The following is a 20,528-nucleotide window of genomic DNA, read 5'->3' as shown; positions in this document are numbered from 1 at the left end:
AAAACGAATCACTTATGTTAACCTTGGAAGAGAGCGTTACACTGTACATTATACATGTGGAAAGCACACACAAACACACCAACACACACATCCACACTTCTGTGTGGGATGTACATTACACAAACACACACATGCACACACAGACACACACAAAAACACAAACTCACACACATCCACTCTGTCGAGCTTCTGTGTAGGGAAAACCCCTTTTACCTGCCCCGACCCCTTTGTCTCAAACCAACCAATCAGAAGAAGGCGTGAGCAGCACTGGGCACAGAGTGAATGATGGGAAAAGCACAGGTGAATGATGGGTAAACTAAAAGAGGAAGGAAAGGAAAAGGAAGCAGAAAAAAGCAGATCGGAGTCAAACTGAGATACCTTCTGTGGAACAGTTCCTGCCACAAGCGGTCTGCAGTATATAGAACATCTCACGGAAAGGCCTGGGACCTTCCAGACACGAAGCATTGAGAGAGGAGAGAAGAGGAGAGAAAGAGTGAGACAGGGAGAAAGGAAAGAAGAGAGCCAGGGGGAGCGGAAGGGTGCGAAGGGGAGTGGAGGTGAGACAGAGAAGGGGATGAGAGGGAAAGAGAGAGGGTGAGGAATGATAATGGTAAAAGGGGAGGGAGAGGAGGAGGAAAGAGAAGGTGAGGAAAGTAAGGAAAGAATGGAAGGACAGGGAGATACATAGGGCAAAGGGAGGAGGAATTAAGAGGAGGGAGAGAGAAGGAGAGAGAGATGTGATTCCAGAGGAGAAAACAAGTGAGGCATTGAGCAGAGAAAAGAAGAGGAGAGGTGCATTCAGGAGAGTAGAGTAGAAGGCCAGAGAGAGCAGCCATAGCCAGAGAGAGCCTAGAGCCGGAAGCACAAGCCAGAAGGTATCTCCCACTGGAACACACACTGACCGCCACTGCTCAGTGACAACAAAAGAGAGATGGATCATGGAGCATTCTGGGAAATGAGGTCCTGACCGTGTAGTCCATCCACTTGTCTCTGAATGCGCTCAACATAAACTTACCTACCCACAGTGCAGTTCGGCTAGAGAATTGTCAGCTTTATAAATATTATATTACATTATATAAAAATAGTTATATAGATGGACCACAATCAATTCCTAGACAGTTGAACAGCCTAATCATGTTAATTCTAACAAAACTTAATTTCTAATAAAACTACATGGATTTTACAATGTTTATTAAATTAATGAAAATTATTAAAGCAAGATTAAAACCGACTAGCTTTGACAGTAATTCATTCACCAAACAATGTGAACTTGACAAATGTCGCTGTTGTTTGCAGAAACCTGCAGATATGAAAACGGAGCATGACATAACCTTGTTGAGTCTTTTATGTGGATAGGGATTAGACTTCAAAATATCAAAAGGTTTCAGATTAAGAAAATACTTGGTGTGGCATGTGTGGCATGTCCCTGGCATTTCAAGCCTCTTAATGGGACATTCCACTGGTCTTACACAACATTCTTTACCGTGAAAATAAGACAAATTAAATTGTTTCTGAAATCAGCATGTCAAAGACATATTTCTTAGCAGCTGTAGTTGGTAGAATGAGGATCAATCCTTATGGTAAAAAAACAGCATGAACATTAAAGCACTTTAAAGGGGAAGTTAATTTCAAAATGTAAGATGTTCTCTAGTGAATTAACCCCTTTAAGCACATGCCATTTTTCTCCATTAGAGTTCCCAGAATATCTGACAGGGACTTTGAGACATCTCAATTGCTTCTCCACTGACATACAGACCTTTACAGCTGGAGGTTTGTGCTCAAATCGCCATGGTGACCGTGGGATGGCAGAGGAGAGAGAGAGAGAGAGACACACTGGCAACAGACCATGCAGTGAGGTCACAGTACCTGAGCTGGGCCTCACGCACAAACACACACATCAAACCAAACCATCAGCCCAAACCCCATGCACCAATAATGGTACACAGCCTACCTGACTGACCTCACCTCAGCCAGTCAGATATATCCTAACAAACCCCACCCACCAGCCCCCGCCTCTGGGCGGAGCCTTACCTATGATGTCGAACCAGAGGGGATTGGAGTTCTGTTGCATGGAGACCACACCCACTATCTCGGCCACCTTGTCACTCTCCATGACGGTGAAGTTGTAGTACTGCTCGTCGAATAGGAGGGGATTCGCCAAGGCCAAGGGTTTACGGATCCACTCGATGTGCAGGCGGGCCGTCGACCACTTCTGGGGGCGGCCATTATCTGTGGCTTTGATCTGGGGATGGGGAAGAACCAAGACTTGAATTAGGAGCTTTTTGTATATTTGTCTAAATGAAAGAGAGAGCGAGAGAGAGAGAGAGAGAGAGAGAGAGAGAGAGAGAGAGAGAGGGAAGAGAGAGGGGGGGAGAGAGGGAAGAGATAGAGGGAAGAGAGAGAGAGGGGGGAGGGGAGCGAGAGAGAGATGAGAGAAAGAGGAGAGAGATGGGGAAAAGAGAGAGAGAGCGAGAGGGGGATTGAGAGAGGGGGTAGAAAAAGACAAAGTGAATGGCAGTTGGTTAGAAAGAGACACAGATTCAAAGTAAAGTTCAAATGTCACATACAGTGAGGATGTCGTAGCTCCCGGCGGTGAACTGCTTCCGTGACGACACCACCGCCGTCTTGGGGTCGATGAAGAACTTGCCGTCCTCGTTGCCATCGACGATGCTGTAGGAGAGGTCAGCGTTAACTCCTTCATCCCTGTCGTAGGCAAAGGCCCTGTAGATAGGCTCTCCTCTCTTCCTCCTGTCCCTCTCTGGTAGCTTGATCTGGTACACCTTCTCTGGGAACGTGGGCTTGTTGTCATTCTCATCAAGCACGTGGACGATCACCCACACCGTGGAGTGTTTGGGGCTGGGACCGCCGTCCGACACCGTGACCTGCGTATCCACACACACGTAACCGTAGACAATCAGACAGACACACACATGCACACACAGAGACAAACACAGACACACACACATGCACACAGAGACGTACATATGCACACACAGGCGAACAGACAGAAAAAACAAGTGCGCACACACACACACACACACACACACACACACACACACACACACACACACACACACACACACACACACATATAAACATGTACACACATGTAAACACACACACAACAGAGAGAAAAAATAAGACATTTGTTAAGATTCACATCAGTTTTTTCCCCGTCTACACTAATTACAACAGTCATTCTGTCCTGCGTTTGTCTGACAACTGGAACACATCGTCATATTTCCCAAGTGGGGATGGCTTTGTTTTTTATCTTCTTTCCTGTGTTCTGACAGGTAATTAATCTGTCTCTGCTCCTACTTCCACCATGACGGAGAGCCTCTTGTAGATAAATGCAAAAGGGGAAGGGGCCAGAGGCTGAGTTAGCCAATGAGAGATGGAATCCACCCCGTCCCGTCCATAAAATACATTTATATTCATTTTCGGGGGGAGATAAAGGACGTCGCCAGCTGCCATCAATTCAACACAAAGCTACAATTAATTTCCCCAGCGCTTATTGTTGGGTTTGTTTAAAAAGTCAATCTGTCATTTTAAAAATGACACAGCAAGGAGGTGCCGTCGCAATACGGAGAGAAATGCTAATGATTTACAGAGAGAGTGAGAGTGAGGGAGGGGCAGGGGAGTAGTGGGAGAGAGAGTGAGGGTGGGCTGGTGGAGGGGTAGTAGTGGGAGAGAGAGTGAGGGAGGGGTGGTAGAGGGGTAGTAGTGGGAGAGAGAGTGAGGGAGGGAGGGGTGGTGGAGGGGTAGTAGTGGGAGAGAGAGTGAGGGAGGGGTGGTGGAGGGGTAGTAGTGGGAGAGAGAGTGAGGGAGGGGGTGGTAGAGGGGTAGTAGTGGGAGAGAGAGTGAGGGAGGGAGGGGTGGTAGAGGGGTAGTAGTGGGAGAGAGAGTGAGGGAGGGGTGGTGGAGGGGTAGTAGTGGGAGAGAGAGTGAGGGAGGGGTGGTGGAGGGGTAGTAGTGGGAGAGAGAGTGAGGGAGGGGTGGTAGAGGGGTAGTAGTGGAAGAGAGAGTGAGGGAGGGGTGGTGGTGGGGTAGTAGTGGGAGAGAGAGTGAGGGAGGGGTGGTAGAGGGGTAGTAGTGGGAGAGAGAGTGAGGGGGGTTGGTAGAGGGGTAGTAGTGGGAGAGAGAGTGAGGGGGGTTGGTAGAGGGGGTAGTAGTGGGAGAGAGAGTGAGGGGGGGTGGTGGTGGGGTAGTAGTGGGAGAGAGAGTGAGGGGGGTTGGTAGAGGGGTAGTAGTGGGAGAGAGAGTGAGGGAGGGGTGGTGGTGGGGTAGTAGTGGGAGAGAGAGTGAGGGAGGGGTAGGGAAGGGGGAGTAGTGGGAGAGAGAGTGAGGGAGGGGTGGTAGAGGGGTAGTAGTGGGAGAGGGAGAGAGGGAGGTAGCTAGGGAGAGGGGGGAAGGAGGAGGTAAGGAGAGTAAACTCCCATATCTACTGGGTGAAATACCAGTGTGCCATCATAGCAGCAAGATGTGTGACCTGTTGCCACAAGAAAAGGGCAACCAGTGAAGAACAAACACCATTGTAAATACAACCCATATTTATGTTTATTTATTTTCTCTTTTGTACTTTAACTATGTGCACATCGTTACAACACTATATATAGACATAATATAACATTTGAAATGTCTTTATTCTTTTGGAACCTCTGAGTGTAATGTTTACTGTTCATTTTTATTGTTTATTATCTACTTCACTTGCTTTGGCAATGTTAACATATGTTTCCCATACCAATAAAGCCCTAGAATTGAATTGAATGGAGGGAGGGAGGGAGCTGAGAAAGACAACAGGGGGGTGTGAAAGGAACCTAAATGACAGCATAAGGGAAGAAGAGAGGATGAATGAGAAATGAAGGACTTTGGGAACATCCCTCCGAGCCTGTGGCGGTTAACCCCCTCTGTGAGTGAATGTAATCCGCTCCGTACAGCACAGTGAGAGAGGTAGAGACAGAGAGGGAAAAGGGTGAACAAGCAAGTGGCGACCACAGTGAAGGACATCAATATTCACTAAAGGTCGACATTAACAGATCTCCATTCATCAGAGAGAGAGAGAGAGAGAGAGAGAGAGGAGAGAGAGAACCAGAGAGAGAAACAGAATGAAAGAGAGACAGGAGAGCCTGGGGAATACATGGCCTGCCAACAACATACAGCAGCACAGAACAGAAGCACAAGGGCAGCACAGACAAGCTAGCTAGCATACACTGAACATACGCTAATGCAGCTAAAACATACTAACATACTGTATACACTAAGCTTCTGTATGTCCACTGATTAAACACAGACATTATTACAGAAGACCCAACAGCTATTGAGCTATCAGTGTATTATACTGTACATACAATACCGTTCAAAAGTTTGGGGTCACTTAGAAATGTCCATATTTTTTAAATAAATGCACATTTTTTGTCCATTAAAAAAAACATAAAATTGATCAGAAATACAGTGTAGACATTGTTAATGTTGTAAATGACTGTTGTAGCTGGAAACGGCAGATTTCCCCGGTACACAACTGAGCAAGAGGACAAGTACATTAGAGTGTCTAGTTTGAGAAACAGACGCCTCACAAGTCCTCAACTGGCAGCTTCATTAAATAGTACCCGCAAAACACCAGTCTCAACATCAACAGTGAAGAGGCAACTCCGGGACATTTCTAAGTGACCCCAATCTTTTGAACGGTAGTGTATGTTAACATGAAACAGGCCATTTAAGTGATTGGGAAAAGACTGAGAGGCGTGATTGAGAGGAGCGTTGCACAAGGACTTGTCTGATTGGGCGCAGTAGTAGGTTTGAGTGGAGAGTAGCACGGGTGGGTAGGGAATAAAGAATGCCAGCTGTTGGAAACACCAAAGGCAGATGATGCTTGTCTGTGTGCCATTGAGGGTAGTGCCAAAAAGGCCTCAGCTAGAACCACAAAGCAACAACAACACAGCATCATTTGGACAAAATAGTCTAGGGTGGAAAAATGCTGTTTTCACTGAAGCTCAAGTTACAATGCACCTTCTCTGAGAGTTGGTTTGACAAGCTAAACTCCTTTGTTTTCTAACTCTCTTGCATTTCCCTCTCTCTCCGACAGTAATAAAAATGGTGAAAAGTCACCCTGAAACGTGGAAAACAAGATAAACTTCCAGAGATGAGTGTGAGGATATTGTTACAAACACAGACTCAGAATACGAAAGAAAAAGAGTTACAAACACACTACCCTACTGGTCAAACACGACGCTACTAGAAACACACTACCCAGCTAGAAACACACAACCCTACAAGAAAAAAACAACCCTACCAGAAACACACTACCCTACTAGAAACACACTACCCTACTAGAAACACACTACCATACTAGAAACACACTACCCTACTAGAAACACACTACACTACTGGAAACACACTACCCTACTAGAAACACACTACCCTACTGGAAACACACTACCCTACTGGAAACACACTACCCTACTAGAAACACACTACCCTACTAGAAACACACTACCCTACTAGAAACACACTACCCTACTAGAAACACACTACCATACTAGAAACACACTACCCAACTAGAAACACACAACCCTACAAGAAAAAAACAACCCTACCAGAAACACACTACCCTACTGGAAACACACTACCATATTGGAAACACACTACCCTACTAGAAACACACTACCCTACTGGAAACACACTATCCTACTGGAAACACACTACCCTACTGGAAACACACTCACATACTCTCCCTCCCTCTCTCTCTCTCTCTCTCACACTCACACACACACACACACACACACACACACACACACACACACACACACACACACACACACACACACACACACACACACACACACACACACCCTGTGCGTTTGACCTTACAAGAAAAAAACAACCCTACCAGAAACACACTACCCTACTAGAAACACACTACCCTACTAGAAACACACTACCCTACTAGAAACACACTACCCTACTGGTCAAACACGACGCTACTAGAAACACACTACCCTACTAGAAACACACTACCCTACTGGAAACACACTACCCTACTGGAAACACACTACCCTACTAGAAACACACTACCCGACTAGAAACACACTACCATACAGGAAACACACTACCATACTGGAAACACACTACCCTACTAGAAACACACTACCATACTAGAAACACACTACCCTACTGGAAACACACTACCCTACTGGTCAAACACGACGCTACTAGAAACACACTACCCTACTAGAAACACACTACCCTACTAGAAACACACTACCCTACTAGAAACACACTACCCTACTACAAACACACAACCATACTGGAAGCACACTACCCTACTAGAAACACACTACGCTACTGGAAACACACTACCCTACTAGAAACACACTACCCAACTAGAAACACACTACCATACTGGAAACACACTACCCTACTAGAAATACACTACCCTACTAGAAACACACTACCCTACTAGAAACACACTACCCTACTAGAAACACACTACCCAACTAGAAACACACTACCCTACTGGAAACACACTATCCTACAAGAAACACACTACCCTACTAGAAACACACTACCCTACGAGAAACACACTACCCAACTAGAAACACACTACCATACTGGAAACACACTACCATACTAGAAACAAACTACCCTACTAGAAACACACTACCATACTGGAAACACACTATCCTACTAGAAACACACTACCCTACTAGAAACACACTACCCTACTGGAAAAACACTACCCAACTAGAAACACACTACCATACTGGAAACACACTACCATACTAGAAACAAACTACCCTACTAGAAACACACTACCCTACTAGAAACACACTACCATACTGGAAACACACTACCCTACAAGAAACACACTACCCTACTAGAAACACACTACCCTACTAGAAACACACTACCCAACTAGAAACACACTACCATACTGGAAACACACTACCATACTAGAAACAAACTACCCTACTAGAAACACACTACCCTACTAGAAACACACTACCCTACTAGAAACACACTACCCTACTGGAAACACACTACTCTACAAGAAACACACTACCCTACTAGAAACACACTACCCAACTAGAAACACACTACCATACTGGAAACACACTACTAGAAACACACTACCCTACTAGAAACACACTACCATACTAGAAACACACTACCCAACTAGAAACACACAACCCTACAAGAAAAAAACAACCCTACCAGAAACACACTACCCTACTGGAAACACACTACCCTACTAGAAACACACTACCCTACTGGAAACACACTACCCTACTGGTCAAACTCGACGCTACTAGAAACACACTACCCTACTAGAAACACACTACCCTACTAGAAACACACTACCCTACTAGAAACACACTACCCTACTAGAAACACACAACCATACTGGAAGCACACTACCCTACTAGAAACACACTACGCTACTGGAAACACACTACCCAACTAGAAACACACTACCATACTGGAAACACACTACCCTACTAGAAACACACTACCATACTAGAAACACACTACCCTACTAGAAACACACTACCATACTGGAAACACACTACCCTACAAGAAACACACTACCCTACTAGAAACACACTACCCTACTAGAAACACACTACCCAACTAGAAACACACTACCATACTGGAAACACACTACCATACTAGAAACAAACTACCCTACTAGAAACACACTACCATACCAGAAACACACTACCCTACTAGAAACACACTACCCTACTAGAAACACACTACCCTACTGGAAACACACTACCCTACTGGAAACACAATACCCTACAAGAAACACACTACCCTACTAGAAACACACTACCCAACTAGAAACACACTACCCTACAAGAAACACACTACCCTACTAGAAACACACTACCCTACTAGAAACACACTACCCAACTAGAAACACACTACCATACTGGAAACACACTACCATACTAGAAACAAACTACCCTACTAGAAACACACTACCATACCAGAAACACACTACCCTACTAGAAACACACTACCCTACTAGAAACACACTACCCTACTGGAAACACACTACCCTACTGGAAACACACTACCCTACAAGAAACACACTACCCTACTAGAAATACACTACCCAACTAGAAACACACTACCATACTGGAAACACACTACTAGAAACACACTACCCTACTAGAAACACACTACCCTACTAGAAACACACTACCCAACTAGAAACACAATACCCTACTAGAAACACACTACCCAACTAGAAACACACTACCCTACTGGAAACACACTACCCTACTGGAAACACACTACACTACCCTACTGGAAACACACTACCCTACTAGAAACACACTACCCTACTGGAAACACACTACTAGAAACACACTACCCTACTAGAAACACACTACCCTACAAGAAAAAAACAACCCTACAGAAACAAGTATCCTACTAGAAACACACTACCCTACTAGAAACACAGTACCCTACTAGAAACACACTACCCTACTAGAAACACAGTACCCTACTAGAAAACCAGTACCCTACTAGAAAAACACTACCCTACTGGAAACACACTACCCTACTAGAAACACACTACCCTACTAGAAACACACTACCATACTGGAAACACACTACCCTACTAGAAACACACTGCCCTACTAGAAACACACTACCCTACTAGAAACACACTACCCTACTAGAAACACACTACCATACTGGAAACACACTACCCTACTAGAAACACACTGCCCTACTAGAAACACACTACCCTACTAGAAACACACTACCATACTGGAAATACACTACCCTACTGGAAACACACTACCCTACTAGAAACACACTACCATACTGGAAGCACACTACCATACTGGAAGCACACTACCCTACTAGAAACACACTACCCTACTGGAAACACACTACTAGAAACACACTACCCTACTAGAAACACACTACCCTACTAGAAACACACTACCCTACTGGAAACACACTACCCTACTAGAAACACACTACCCTACTGGAAACACACTACCCTACTGGAAACACACTACTAGAAACACAGTACCATACAGGAAACACACTACCCTACTGGAAACACACTACCCTACTAGAAACACACTACCATACTAGAAACACACTACCCTACTAGAAACACACTACCCTACTAGAAATACACTACCCTACTAGAAACACACTACCCTACTGGAAACACACTACCCTACTGGAAACACACTACCATACTAGAAACACACTACCCTACTAGAAACACACTACCCTACTAGAAACACACTACCCTACTAGAAACACACTACCCTACTGGAAACACACTACCCTACAAGAAACACACTACCCTACTAGAAACACACTACCCTACTGGAAACACACTACCCTACTGGAAACACACTACAATATTGGAAACACACTACCCTACTAGAAACACACTACCCTACTGGAAACACACTATCCTACTGGAAACACACTACCCTACTGGAAACACACTCACATACTGTCCCTCCCTCTCTCTCTCTCTCTCTCTCTCTCTCTCTCTCACACTCACACACACACACACACACACACACACACACACACACACACACACACACACACACACACACACACACACACCCTGTGCGTTTGACCTTCTTCAGATGCGGGAAGCAGGCTTTTCTTCCCCAATATTACTCAAGCTTTTGTCTCAGGCATTTGATCTCAGATGCAACAGTTTTCTCTTCCGCTGCACTGAATAGGGGTTTTGACCCTGTGCGTGCCTGTTTTAGTGTGTGTGTGTGTGTGTGTGTGTGTGTGTGTGTGTGTGTGTGTGTGTGTGTGTGTGTGTGTGTGTGTGTGTGTGTGTGTGTGTGTGTGTGTGTGTGTGTGCATGTGTGTGTGTGTGTGTGTGTGTGCGTTTTATCTGTTCAAGTGAAAAATCCCTTCTGGTCCATGCAGCACTTGGGTCACACATCTCATCAGGAGAGAGAGAGGCTCTCAACTAAAGCATTTAACCATTGCCACTTAACCCTTATTGTGGATGTTAATTTGTTCACACCCTTTTGCTATGTGTATTCATGTGATATTTGAGTGACTCAAACATTATAACAAAGTCTATGGGCTAAAAAACGTCAATAAAAAAAACATTAGCTGACATGGGCTAGTTGATCTGGACATTTCTGACAAGTTATAAATAAGGTATGCAATGACTGACATGACAAGAAGAACTGACGATACACTACCCAATTTATAAATTGTGATTGAATTCATCTTAAGATACCTAGCTGAGAAAACAACATATCACAGTTCAAAAAACAGTATACTAACAATCCATTCCAGCTAAACAATGGCAAATGGATATATAGCCTTTTGAAAGAGAAAGATTTTATGTTTGTATTAAAAAAAAAGTTATGAATAAAAAAATCTGACAACAGTAATATTTTACACATACATGAAGGTCACCGTAAATCAATAATTTCTGGTGAAAAAAAAAAGAATAAAAATTGTGGAAATGAACTCTTTACCTGTTCTTTCCACAGAAAGTTAAACATAGAAGCTCAAACAAAAGACTAGAAGAAGGAATAACATATTTATGGTCAAATGTCTCTGATGTTTTATCCTTTTATTGAAGAAACAACAGCGTGTTCGTGGTAAAGGCCATGCTGACACATGGCCAGTCATAGACTGTTCTCTCTACTACCGCATGGCAAGCCGTACCGGGGTGCCAAGTCTAGGACAAAAAGGCTTCTCAACAGTTTTTACCCCCAAGCCATAAGACTCCTGAACAGGTAATCAAATGGCTACCCGGACTATTTGCATTGTGTGCCCCCCTATCATATATGCATAGTCACTTTAACTATACATTCATGTACATACTACCTCAATTGGGCCGACCAACCAGTGCTCCCACACATTGGCTAACCGGGCTATCTGCATTGTGTCCCGCCACCCGCCAACCCCTCTTTTATGCTACAGCTACTATCTGTTAATCATATATGCATAGTCACTTTAACCATACCTACATGTACATACTACCTCAATCAGTCTGACTAACCGGTGTCTGTATGTAGCCTCGCTACTTTTATAGCCTCGCTAATGTATATAGCCTGTCTTTTTACTGTTGTTTTATTTCTTTACCTACCTTTTGTTCACCTAATACCTTTAATGCACTATTGGTTAGAGCATGTAAGTAAGCATTTCACTGTAAGGTGAAATGTTGTATTCGGCGCACGTGACAAATACACGTGACAAATACACTTTGATTTGATTTGATTCCATGATAACAGGCTATGTGTTAAATCTGATCTACAAACCCCTGCTAAATCCGATCTCTAAACCCCTGCTAAATCTGATCTATAAACCCCTGCTAAATCTGATCTCTAAACCCCTGCTAAATCTGATCTATAAACCCCTGCTAAATCTGATCTCTAAACCCCTGCTAAATCTGATCTATAAACCCCTGCTAAATCTGATCTCTAAACCCCTGCTAAATCTGATCTATAAACCCCTGCTAAATCTGATCTCTAAACCCCTGCTAAATCTGATCTATAAACCCCTGCTAAATCTGATCGGACGTACAGTACAACTCACATCAATACAAACCTCTGCACCAAACCTACAGTATGAAACAAATGGGAGCCAATTACATTAGGCTCATCTCTGTTGATATCGATAAGACTTCACAGCACGGGACAACAAAATCATAATCATTCTCCCTCTGTTTATTCCTCATTGATCTGGCGTGGCATCTGTGTAAATGAATATGGATTTCTATGACCGGCCTAAATCACACCACTGTTTACTGTTTGGAGGGTTGGTTTAGAGAGGAAATAAGATTTAACTGGTTTGCACTGCAGCACCTTTTTAAGTCTGTAGCTAACCTATACGTGAAACGGAGAGAGGGAATGGCTAGCAGACAGAAGGACAAACAGGCAGCCAGGCAGTGGACAGACAGGCAGGAAGATGGGAATGGCTAGCAGACAGACGAACAGACAGGCAGAGGACAGACAGGCAGGAAGATGGGAATGGCTAGCAGACAGACGAACAGACAGGCAGCCAGGCAGAGGACAGACAGGCAGGAAGATGGGAATGGCTAGCAGACAGACGAACAGACAGGCAGTGGACAGACAGGCAGGAAGATGGGAATGGCTAGCAGACAGACGAACAGACAGGCAGAGGACAGACAGGCAGGAAGATGGGAATGGCTAGCAGACAGACGAACAGACAGGCTGAGGACAGACAGGCAGGAAGATGGGAATGGCTAGCAGACAGACGAACAGACAGGCAGAGGACAGACAGGCAGGAAGATGGGAATGGCTAGCAGACAGACGGACAGACAGGCTGAGGACAGACAGGCAGGAAGATGGGAATGGCTAGCAGACAGACGAACAGACAGGCTGAGGACAGACAGGCAGGAAGATGGGAATGGCTAGCAGACAGACGAACAGACAGGCTGAGGACAGACAGGCAGGAAGATGGGAATGGCTAGCAGACAGACGAACAGACAGGCTGAGGACAGACAGGCAGGAAGATGGGAATGGCTAGCAGACAGACGAACAGACAGGCTGAGGACAGACAGGCAGGAAGATGGGAATGGCTAGCAGACAGACGAACAGACAGGCTGAGGACAGACAGGCAGGAAGATGGGAATGGCTAGCAGACAGACGAACAGACAGGCTGAGGACAGACAGGCAGGAAGATGGGAATGGCTAGCAGACAGACGGACAGACAGGCAGGAAGATGGCTGAAGATGTTTGCGTTCTCTCACAGTGCAGTGTTGTTAGACTATACAGAGAGGTGGGAGAAGAGATGTTAGTGAGCATCAAATAACATACAAACATAGAGGTGCCATAGAGGATATAATGGATGTGTTTACTCATCACAAATTCTCCCTGTCACAGACCTTATCTGAAGTATACTGCAGTTGGAAGAAAATATCCAACTTGCATCAAAACACACGTCAGCATCTTACTGAGAAACAATCAATACAGCTAGAGCAGAATGTCTTTGAAAAATAGTTTGTCACCGCATGCTCGCACACACACACACACACACACACACACACACACACACACACACACACACACACACACACACACACACACACACACACACACACACACACACACACACACACACACACACACACACACACACACACACGCGCGCGCTCATGATTCAGGACTCTGGCAGCAGCAGCACCATTTACCTCCAATCTGCCGCCCTTAGTCAAGATACGACACTCCAATCAGCTCATAATGGAACCCAACACACAATCTTCATTTCCTGCTCCACTTCTCATACTGACTCAATTACACTAGACCTGCCTCTCTAATGCACACTCTACTGAGACCAGGTAGACAGAGAGGGAGGGAGGTATGAAGAGAGAGAGAGAGAGGGGGGGGGGGGGGTAAAGAGAGGGGATAGAGAGAGATCAACAGTGAGAGAAAAAGATAGAGAGAAAGGGAGAGTAAGAGAGAGAAAGAGATAGAGAGAGGGATAGAGAGAGATCAAGAAAGAGTGAGAAAAAACAACAGAGAGAGAGAGAGAGAGAGAGAGAGAGAGAGAGAGAGAGAGAGAGAGGTAGAGTAACACACACACACGCACACACACACACACACACACACACACACACACACACACACACACACACACACACACACACACACACACACACACACCTTAGTGTGCCTCTTACCTCTAAAACATGCTCAGCCTGTTGCTCTCTGTCCAGTTTCCTGGACGTGGTAGTGATGACACCTGTGAACACAGAGACAACTGCATCAGAGAGAAGAACCCACAAACACATACAGGAACATCACATATAAAGCCCTTTTTACATCAGCAGTTGTCACAAAGTGCTTATATAGAAACCCAGCCTAAAACCCCAAACAGCAAGCAATGCAGGTGTAGAAGCACTGTGGCTAGGAAAACCTCCCTAGAAAGGCAGGAACCTAGGAAGAAACCTTGAGAGGAACCAGGCTCTGAGGGGTGGCCATCGCAGTGGTTGTACAGGGTGCAACAGGTCAGCACCTTGGGAGTAAATCTTGTAGCTAGATGCAAAAAACTGTAGCTAGATGCAAAACATATCATTTGGACTTGTTGTCAAAAAAAGCTTAATTAAAGAAAATAATGTCACATTTAATTACTCAGATCTACTTATGATATGAAATTCCTTCATTACCCTCATTAGCTCAGAGGATACACGTACACACAGTGACTCCAACCACCTAACCAACTGAGCATTGTAACAAGGTAATTACCATGGGTTTCCACAGCTGTCCTACAGCAGGCTGTCTGAGGTTAATTACTGACACTAGCCTCTACTGGCCCTAATTGTTTTGTTACTTAACGTTATTACAGCAGAACAGGGAGAGAGAGAGAGAGAGAGAGAGAGAGAGAGAGAGAGAGAGAGAGAGAGAGAGAGAGAAGGAATAGGAAAGAGAGAAATTGGAGGGAGAGGAGACTGTCAGGAGAGAGACAATGTGCCTCATCACATGGGACATTTCCCATTTCTTCTTAAAAGAATGGAAACATTTGCTACCTTGCTTAAGTCCAGTCAGTTTTAAAGAGACCTCAGTGGTGAGCAAGAATAGCCACTTCTTCATTTACTGGTCACACTATTGCACTCCCCCTCTTCTCCTCCCCTCCCTTCTTCCTCCCATCACGTCTCACGGATCAATACAGAGTTTTAGGCCCTTGGAAGGTTTTCTGAAAACACTGGGGGAGAAAACTAAAGAGTGGTGAGAAAGAGAGCAAGGAGCACAACTGATATACAATGGTTCCCCATGGAGAATTGAGGATTGTCACCCACACACCCAAACAAACCCACCCACACCCTACCCTAACCACTAACCCCTTACCCTAATTGTAACCCTTACCACTAACCCCTAACCCTAATTGTAACCCTAAACCTAACCCCTAAGCTTAAAATAGCCTTTGTCCTTATGGGGACGTGGGAAATTAATTTTCCTTATTTTACTATTCACACACACACACACACACACACACACACACACACACACACACACACACAGCACACACACACACACACACACACACACACACACACACACACACACACACACACACACACACACACACACACACACACACACACTCTCTGTCATTATTAATGATTAGATATACAGTAGGTGATGGGTTGTGTTCTAAGTGATGCCCGTTAGAGGCACTTAGCAGGAGGTTTTTTGGGGGCAGACAATCGATGAAGGCAACCAACCCTGAAGGACCCCAGTGACCCAGAACTGAGCCGGAGGGGTCCTGATCAACCCTCTCACTGGTGAGTCTGTCACTCTGTACACACACACACACACACACACACATACACACACACACACACACACACACACACACACACACACACACACACACACACACACACACACACACACACACACACACACACACACACACACACACACACACACACACACACACACACCAATGTACTGTATCCTTTTTCTTTACTTCATTCCGACTGGTGGGTACCAGAGTAAAGAGCAGTTTATCGAACAAACTACACTAGATGCATACAGTCAATATGTGTGTGGGTGACTGGTTTCTTTCGGGCCTGCTATAATACACACTGACAAACATGGATACACATGGATACACACTGTCTCAGGGGGAAGGCCTTTTGAGGAAAACAATCTAATGACTGCAGACTTGAGTAAACGCCTCATCATACAAAGAGAGAGGCATACAATAGAACACACACACCCACACACACACCACAACCTGTGATGTTGAGGGGGACAATGACAGCGAAGCCTGAACTCATTAGTCTAGAGCTGAGCTTTAAAACAGAGAAAACAAGCTGAAACAAAAGCTATGGACTGGCCCACTGTCAGGGGGGGGAGCACAGCGGATGGGGAAAAGAGGCTTCTCAGTCCTCCACAATGAGGCCCCGAGCACACATCAATCACCACCTCGACAAGCCCTATTCACCAGACACACAACACTATCCCCTTTCCAACTGCAAAGGGAGTGAGAGCTGACGACATATACATATCCCAATTTTATTAGCTAAATGCCCAGTAAAAACAAAACAAAATTGGCACATCAAAATGCAGCCACTTGTGACCCTTTTTCCAACAGGGCCCAGCTTTTTGCACTCAACATGTACAGTCCATAATATATCCTACATTATTACCAGGTGTAGGAAAATATAGAAACTGTCAACTCCATAAACTATTAAGATCCAATAAGGAAAAAGCAAGTGGAACATAGCATGAGGCCAGACGAGGCTAGACGACCTGTGTAGCTTCTGCTATAGAACGCTGTTTTCCATGTCCATGGATAGACAGAAAGCGGCTCCTCGTTTTAGACCTGGCTGCTTCTCAGGAACGGAAGCTTCATCTGGGATAAAATAACACACCTGTTTCAATCATACTGGCTCTACTGAAATGTTATGTTCAATTCATTATGCGTTAGTGTGTGTGTGTGTGTGTGTGTGTGTGTGTGTGTGTGTGTGTGTGTGTGTGTGTGTGTGTGTGTGTGTGTGTGTGTGTGTGTAGTGTGTGTGTGTTTGTATGTGTGTACTGTGCTCAGCCAAACCATTGGGCAGCAACACTCAATACAACCAAAGCTGTCAATATGAACAGAGAGAGTGTGAATGCTGTGACAAACATGCCAAAGCTAAAAACGCTATTGATGAACTGCAGGAAGGCTTTACGCTACATTAGCCCTCGGACAGAAATGCTAACGCAGATGTGCTAACCGTAACATAGAGAATGACTGGCAAACTTTCGGTCTAGTTAGCGCTCGGCTATTAGCTTTAACTCTTCCCACAGTGAGTGAGTGAATGTGGCTGCATCTCTTAGTACTCAATAACAGCACTGACAGACGTCTGTCCCACACACTTTGGCTAGAAATATCTCATACATCACACACAAACACTGATAAAGATCTTTGAGGCTCAAAACATACCAGACACAAACTACAAACATATTCATTATACAGATGGTCCGATGCACACACACACCCATTACCATGTTCTCATTAGGGGTGTACTTGTTACTTTATGTTTAAAAAAAATTCCCCTCAAAATGTACATTACATTATTTTCCATAATACTATCCACCACTGCGACCTGTACGCTCTCGTTGGTTGGCCCTCGCGTCATACTTGCCGCCAAACCCACTGGCTCCAGGTCATCTATAAGTCTCTGCTAGGTAAAGCCCCGCCTTATCTCAGCTCACTGGTCACCATAGCACCACCCACCCGTAGCACGCACTCCAGCAGGTATATCTCACTGTATAGCTCACTGGACACCCCGTCACGTCCTGACCATTATTTTCTATGGTAGAGTAGGTCAGGGCGTGACATGGGGGTTTTCTAGTTTAGTTTTTCTATGTTGTTATGTTCTAGTTTTGTATTTCTATATTGGGTTTTGTTTGGGATGATCTCCAATTAGAGGCAGCTGGTCCTCGTTGTCTCTAATTGGAGATCATACTTAAGTAGGTGTTTTTTCCACCTGGGTTTGTGGGAGATTATCTTTGAGTTAGTGTATGTTTAACCTCTGCGTCACAGTTTGTTGTTTTATTATTCAGTTTATTTATATGTTTTGCATAGTTTCACAGTTCAATAAAAATGTCTTACGATAATCACGCTGCACTTTGGTCCGCTCCTTCCTACAACAGCCGTGACACCCTCAAAGCCAATTCTTCCTTTGGCCGCCTCTCCTTCCAGTTCTCTGCTGCCAATGACTGGAACAAACTGCAAAAATCACTGAAGCTGGAGACTCATATCTCCCTCACTAGCTTTAAGCACCAGCTGTCAGAGCAGCTCACAGATCACTGCACCTGTACATAGCCCATCTGTAAATAGCCCATCCAACTACCTCTTCCCCTACTGTATTTATTTATTTTGCTCCTTTGCACCCCAGTATCTCTAGTTGCACATTCATCTTCTGCACATCTACCATTCCAGTGTTTAATTGCTATATTGTAATTACTTCATCACCATGGCCTATTTATTGCCTTACCTCCCTTATCCTACCTCATTTGCACACACTGTATATATACTTTTTCTACTGTATTATTGACTGTATGTTTGTTTATTCCATCTGTAACTCTGTGTTGTATGTGTCGAACTGCTTTGCTTTATCTTGGCCAGGTCACAGTTGTAAATGAGAACTTGTTCTCAACTAGCCCACCTGGTTAAATAAAGGTGAAATAAATAAATAAATCATTTGATTATAGGCCGTAAAGGCCCGGGAAAAGTTGTGAAATTTAAATAAAACTAGAGAGGAAGAGGCAAACTTTAGGCTACTTTGGTGAATTTGCGAGGCACGCAAGACAAGACATTGCGAGATTCAGATTACCAGTGTAATATTCATATGTGAATACATACTGAATTATAATTGGATGCATTTTACCGCCGTATCATACTGTGCGGTGATTGGTTAAGACCACCCAGACGGTTAGGTCATGGGCAGTTGATCGTGGTTGGAGATAGGCTAACATGTAGTTGTAGCTAGTTAATAAAGAGTTATGTTAAGAAACATCCTGTAGTTCTGCGTTTTATTATTTTGTACAAAGTGTACAAAACAAAACATGGTGTCAGAAGTGGGAAAGATCCCCCTTGCTCTCCGTGCCCGTCTGAAGAAAGAGTTGGAGAGCATGGAGCAATCTGACATAGTCACCAAGGTTACAGAATTCTGAGACGCTCTGAGGGCTCTGAGTGCGAGCTACAGCCCACCATGCGCAGACTGACCGGTTATGGTGGTGAACAGCTCCCAGTAAAAGGCACATGCACTTTCAAATGCAAATACAAGGAAAGTGACATGATGTTGGACTTTTACGTTGTTGACACTAGAGCACCTGCAGTGCTAGGTCTTAAAGCATGTTTAGACATGGACCTCATCAAGCTAGTTTTATCAGTAACAGCACCAGTAGAGACAGAAAATGTACTGGAGGAGTTTGCTGATGTCTTTACAGGAATAGGATTATTCCCAGGAGAATGTACCATTCACCTTGACCCAGACGCAACCCCTGTGGTCTACCCACCGAGAAAGATCCCCCTTGCTCTCCGTGCCCGTCTGAAGAAAGAGTTGGAGAGCATGGAGCAATCTGACATAGTCACCAAGGTTACAGAACCGACTGACTGGGTAAACGCGTTAGTGGTGGTGGAGAAACCACGCACAGGCAAGCTCTGAGTATGCCTCGACCCAAGAGACTTGAACAAGGCTATCAAACGGCCCCATTACCCTTTACCGACACTAGATGGTATCACACACAAGCTAGCGGGAGCACACTACTTCAGTGTCATGGACGCTAGATCAGGCTACTGGGCTATCAAGCTCACAGAAGAGTCATCTAAGCTCACAACATTCAACACACCGTTTGGACGCTACAGGTTCCGTCGCCTGCCTTTTGGGATTATCTCAGCCCAAGACGAGTTTCAGCGAAAGATTGACGAAGTATATGAAGGCCTCGACGGAGTTGTGGCAATTGTGGACGACATCCTTGTTTATGGTCGAACCAAAGAGGAGCACGACCGAAACCTCCGCGCGATGCTGCAAAGGTCCCGCG

The 20,528-nt window shown here is 44.8% G+C and overlaps 1 protein-coding gene across 8 annotated transcripts in view; it reads right to left on the bottom strand.

Moving 5' to 3' along the window:
- The window catches only part of LOC106613153 (protocadherin Fat 3), a 354,754-nt gene that overhangs the window by 84,043 nt on the left and 250,183 nt on the right, over positions 1 to 20,528 (bottom strand). For 5 of the 8 annotated variants that reach the window (XM_045724739.1, XM_045724738.1, XM_045724741.1 and 2 more), the window contains exons 4-7: positions 14,672 to 14,733; positions 2,568 to 2,882; positions 2,032 to 2,242; positions 379 to 447 (exon numbers count right to left, since the gene is read on the bottom strand). In XM_045724739.1, the coding sequence (XP_045580695.1) occupies positions 379 to 447; positions 2,032 to 2,242; positions 2,568 to 2,882; positions 14,672 to 14,733 (657 nt within the window). The remainder of the gene's footprint in view (positions 1 to 378; positions 448 to 2,031; positions 2,243 to 2,567; positions 2,883 to 14,671; positions 14,734 to 20,528) is intronic. The other 3 variants (XM_045724742.1, XM_045724743.1, XM_045724745.1) reach the window with 1 other exon arrangement.

This window comes from Salmo salar, chromosome ssa09 (assembly GCF_905237065.1).
Source record: "Salmo salar chromosome ssa09, Ssal_v3.1, whole genome shotgun sequence".
Lineage (NCBI taxonomy): Eukaryota > Metazoa > Chordata > Actinopteri > Salmoniformes > Salmonidae > Salmo > Salmo salar.
Note: the sequence above shows the minus strand (reverse complement) of the source record. Positions and strands in the feature narration are given on the sequence as shown.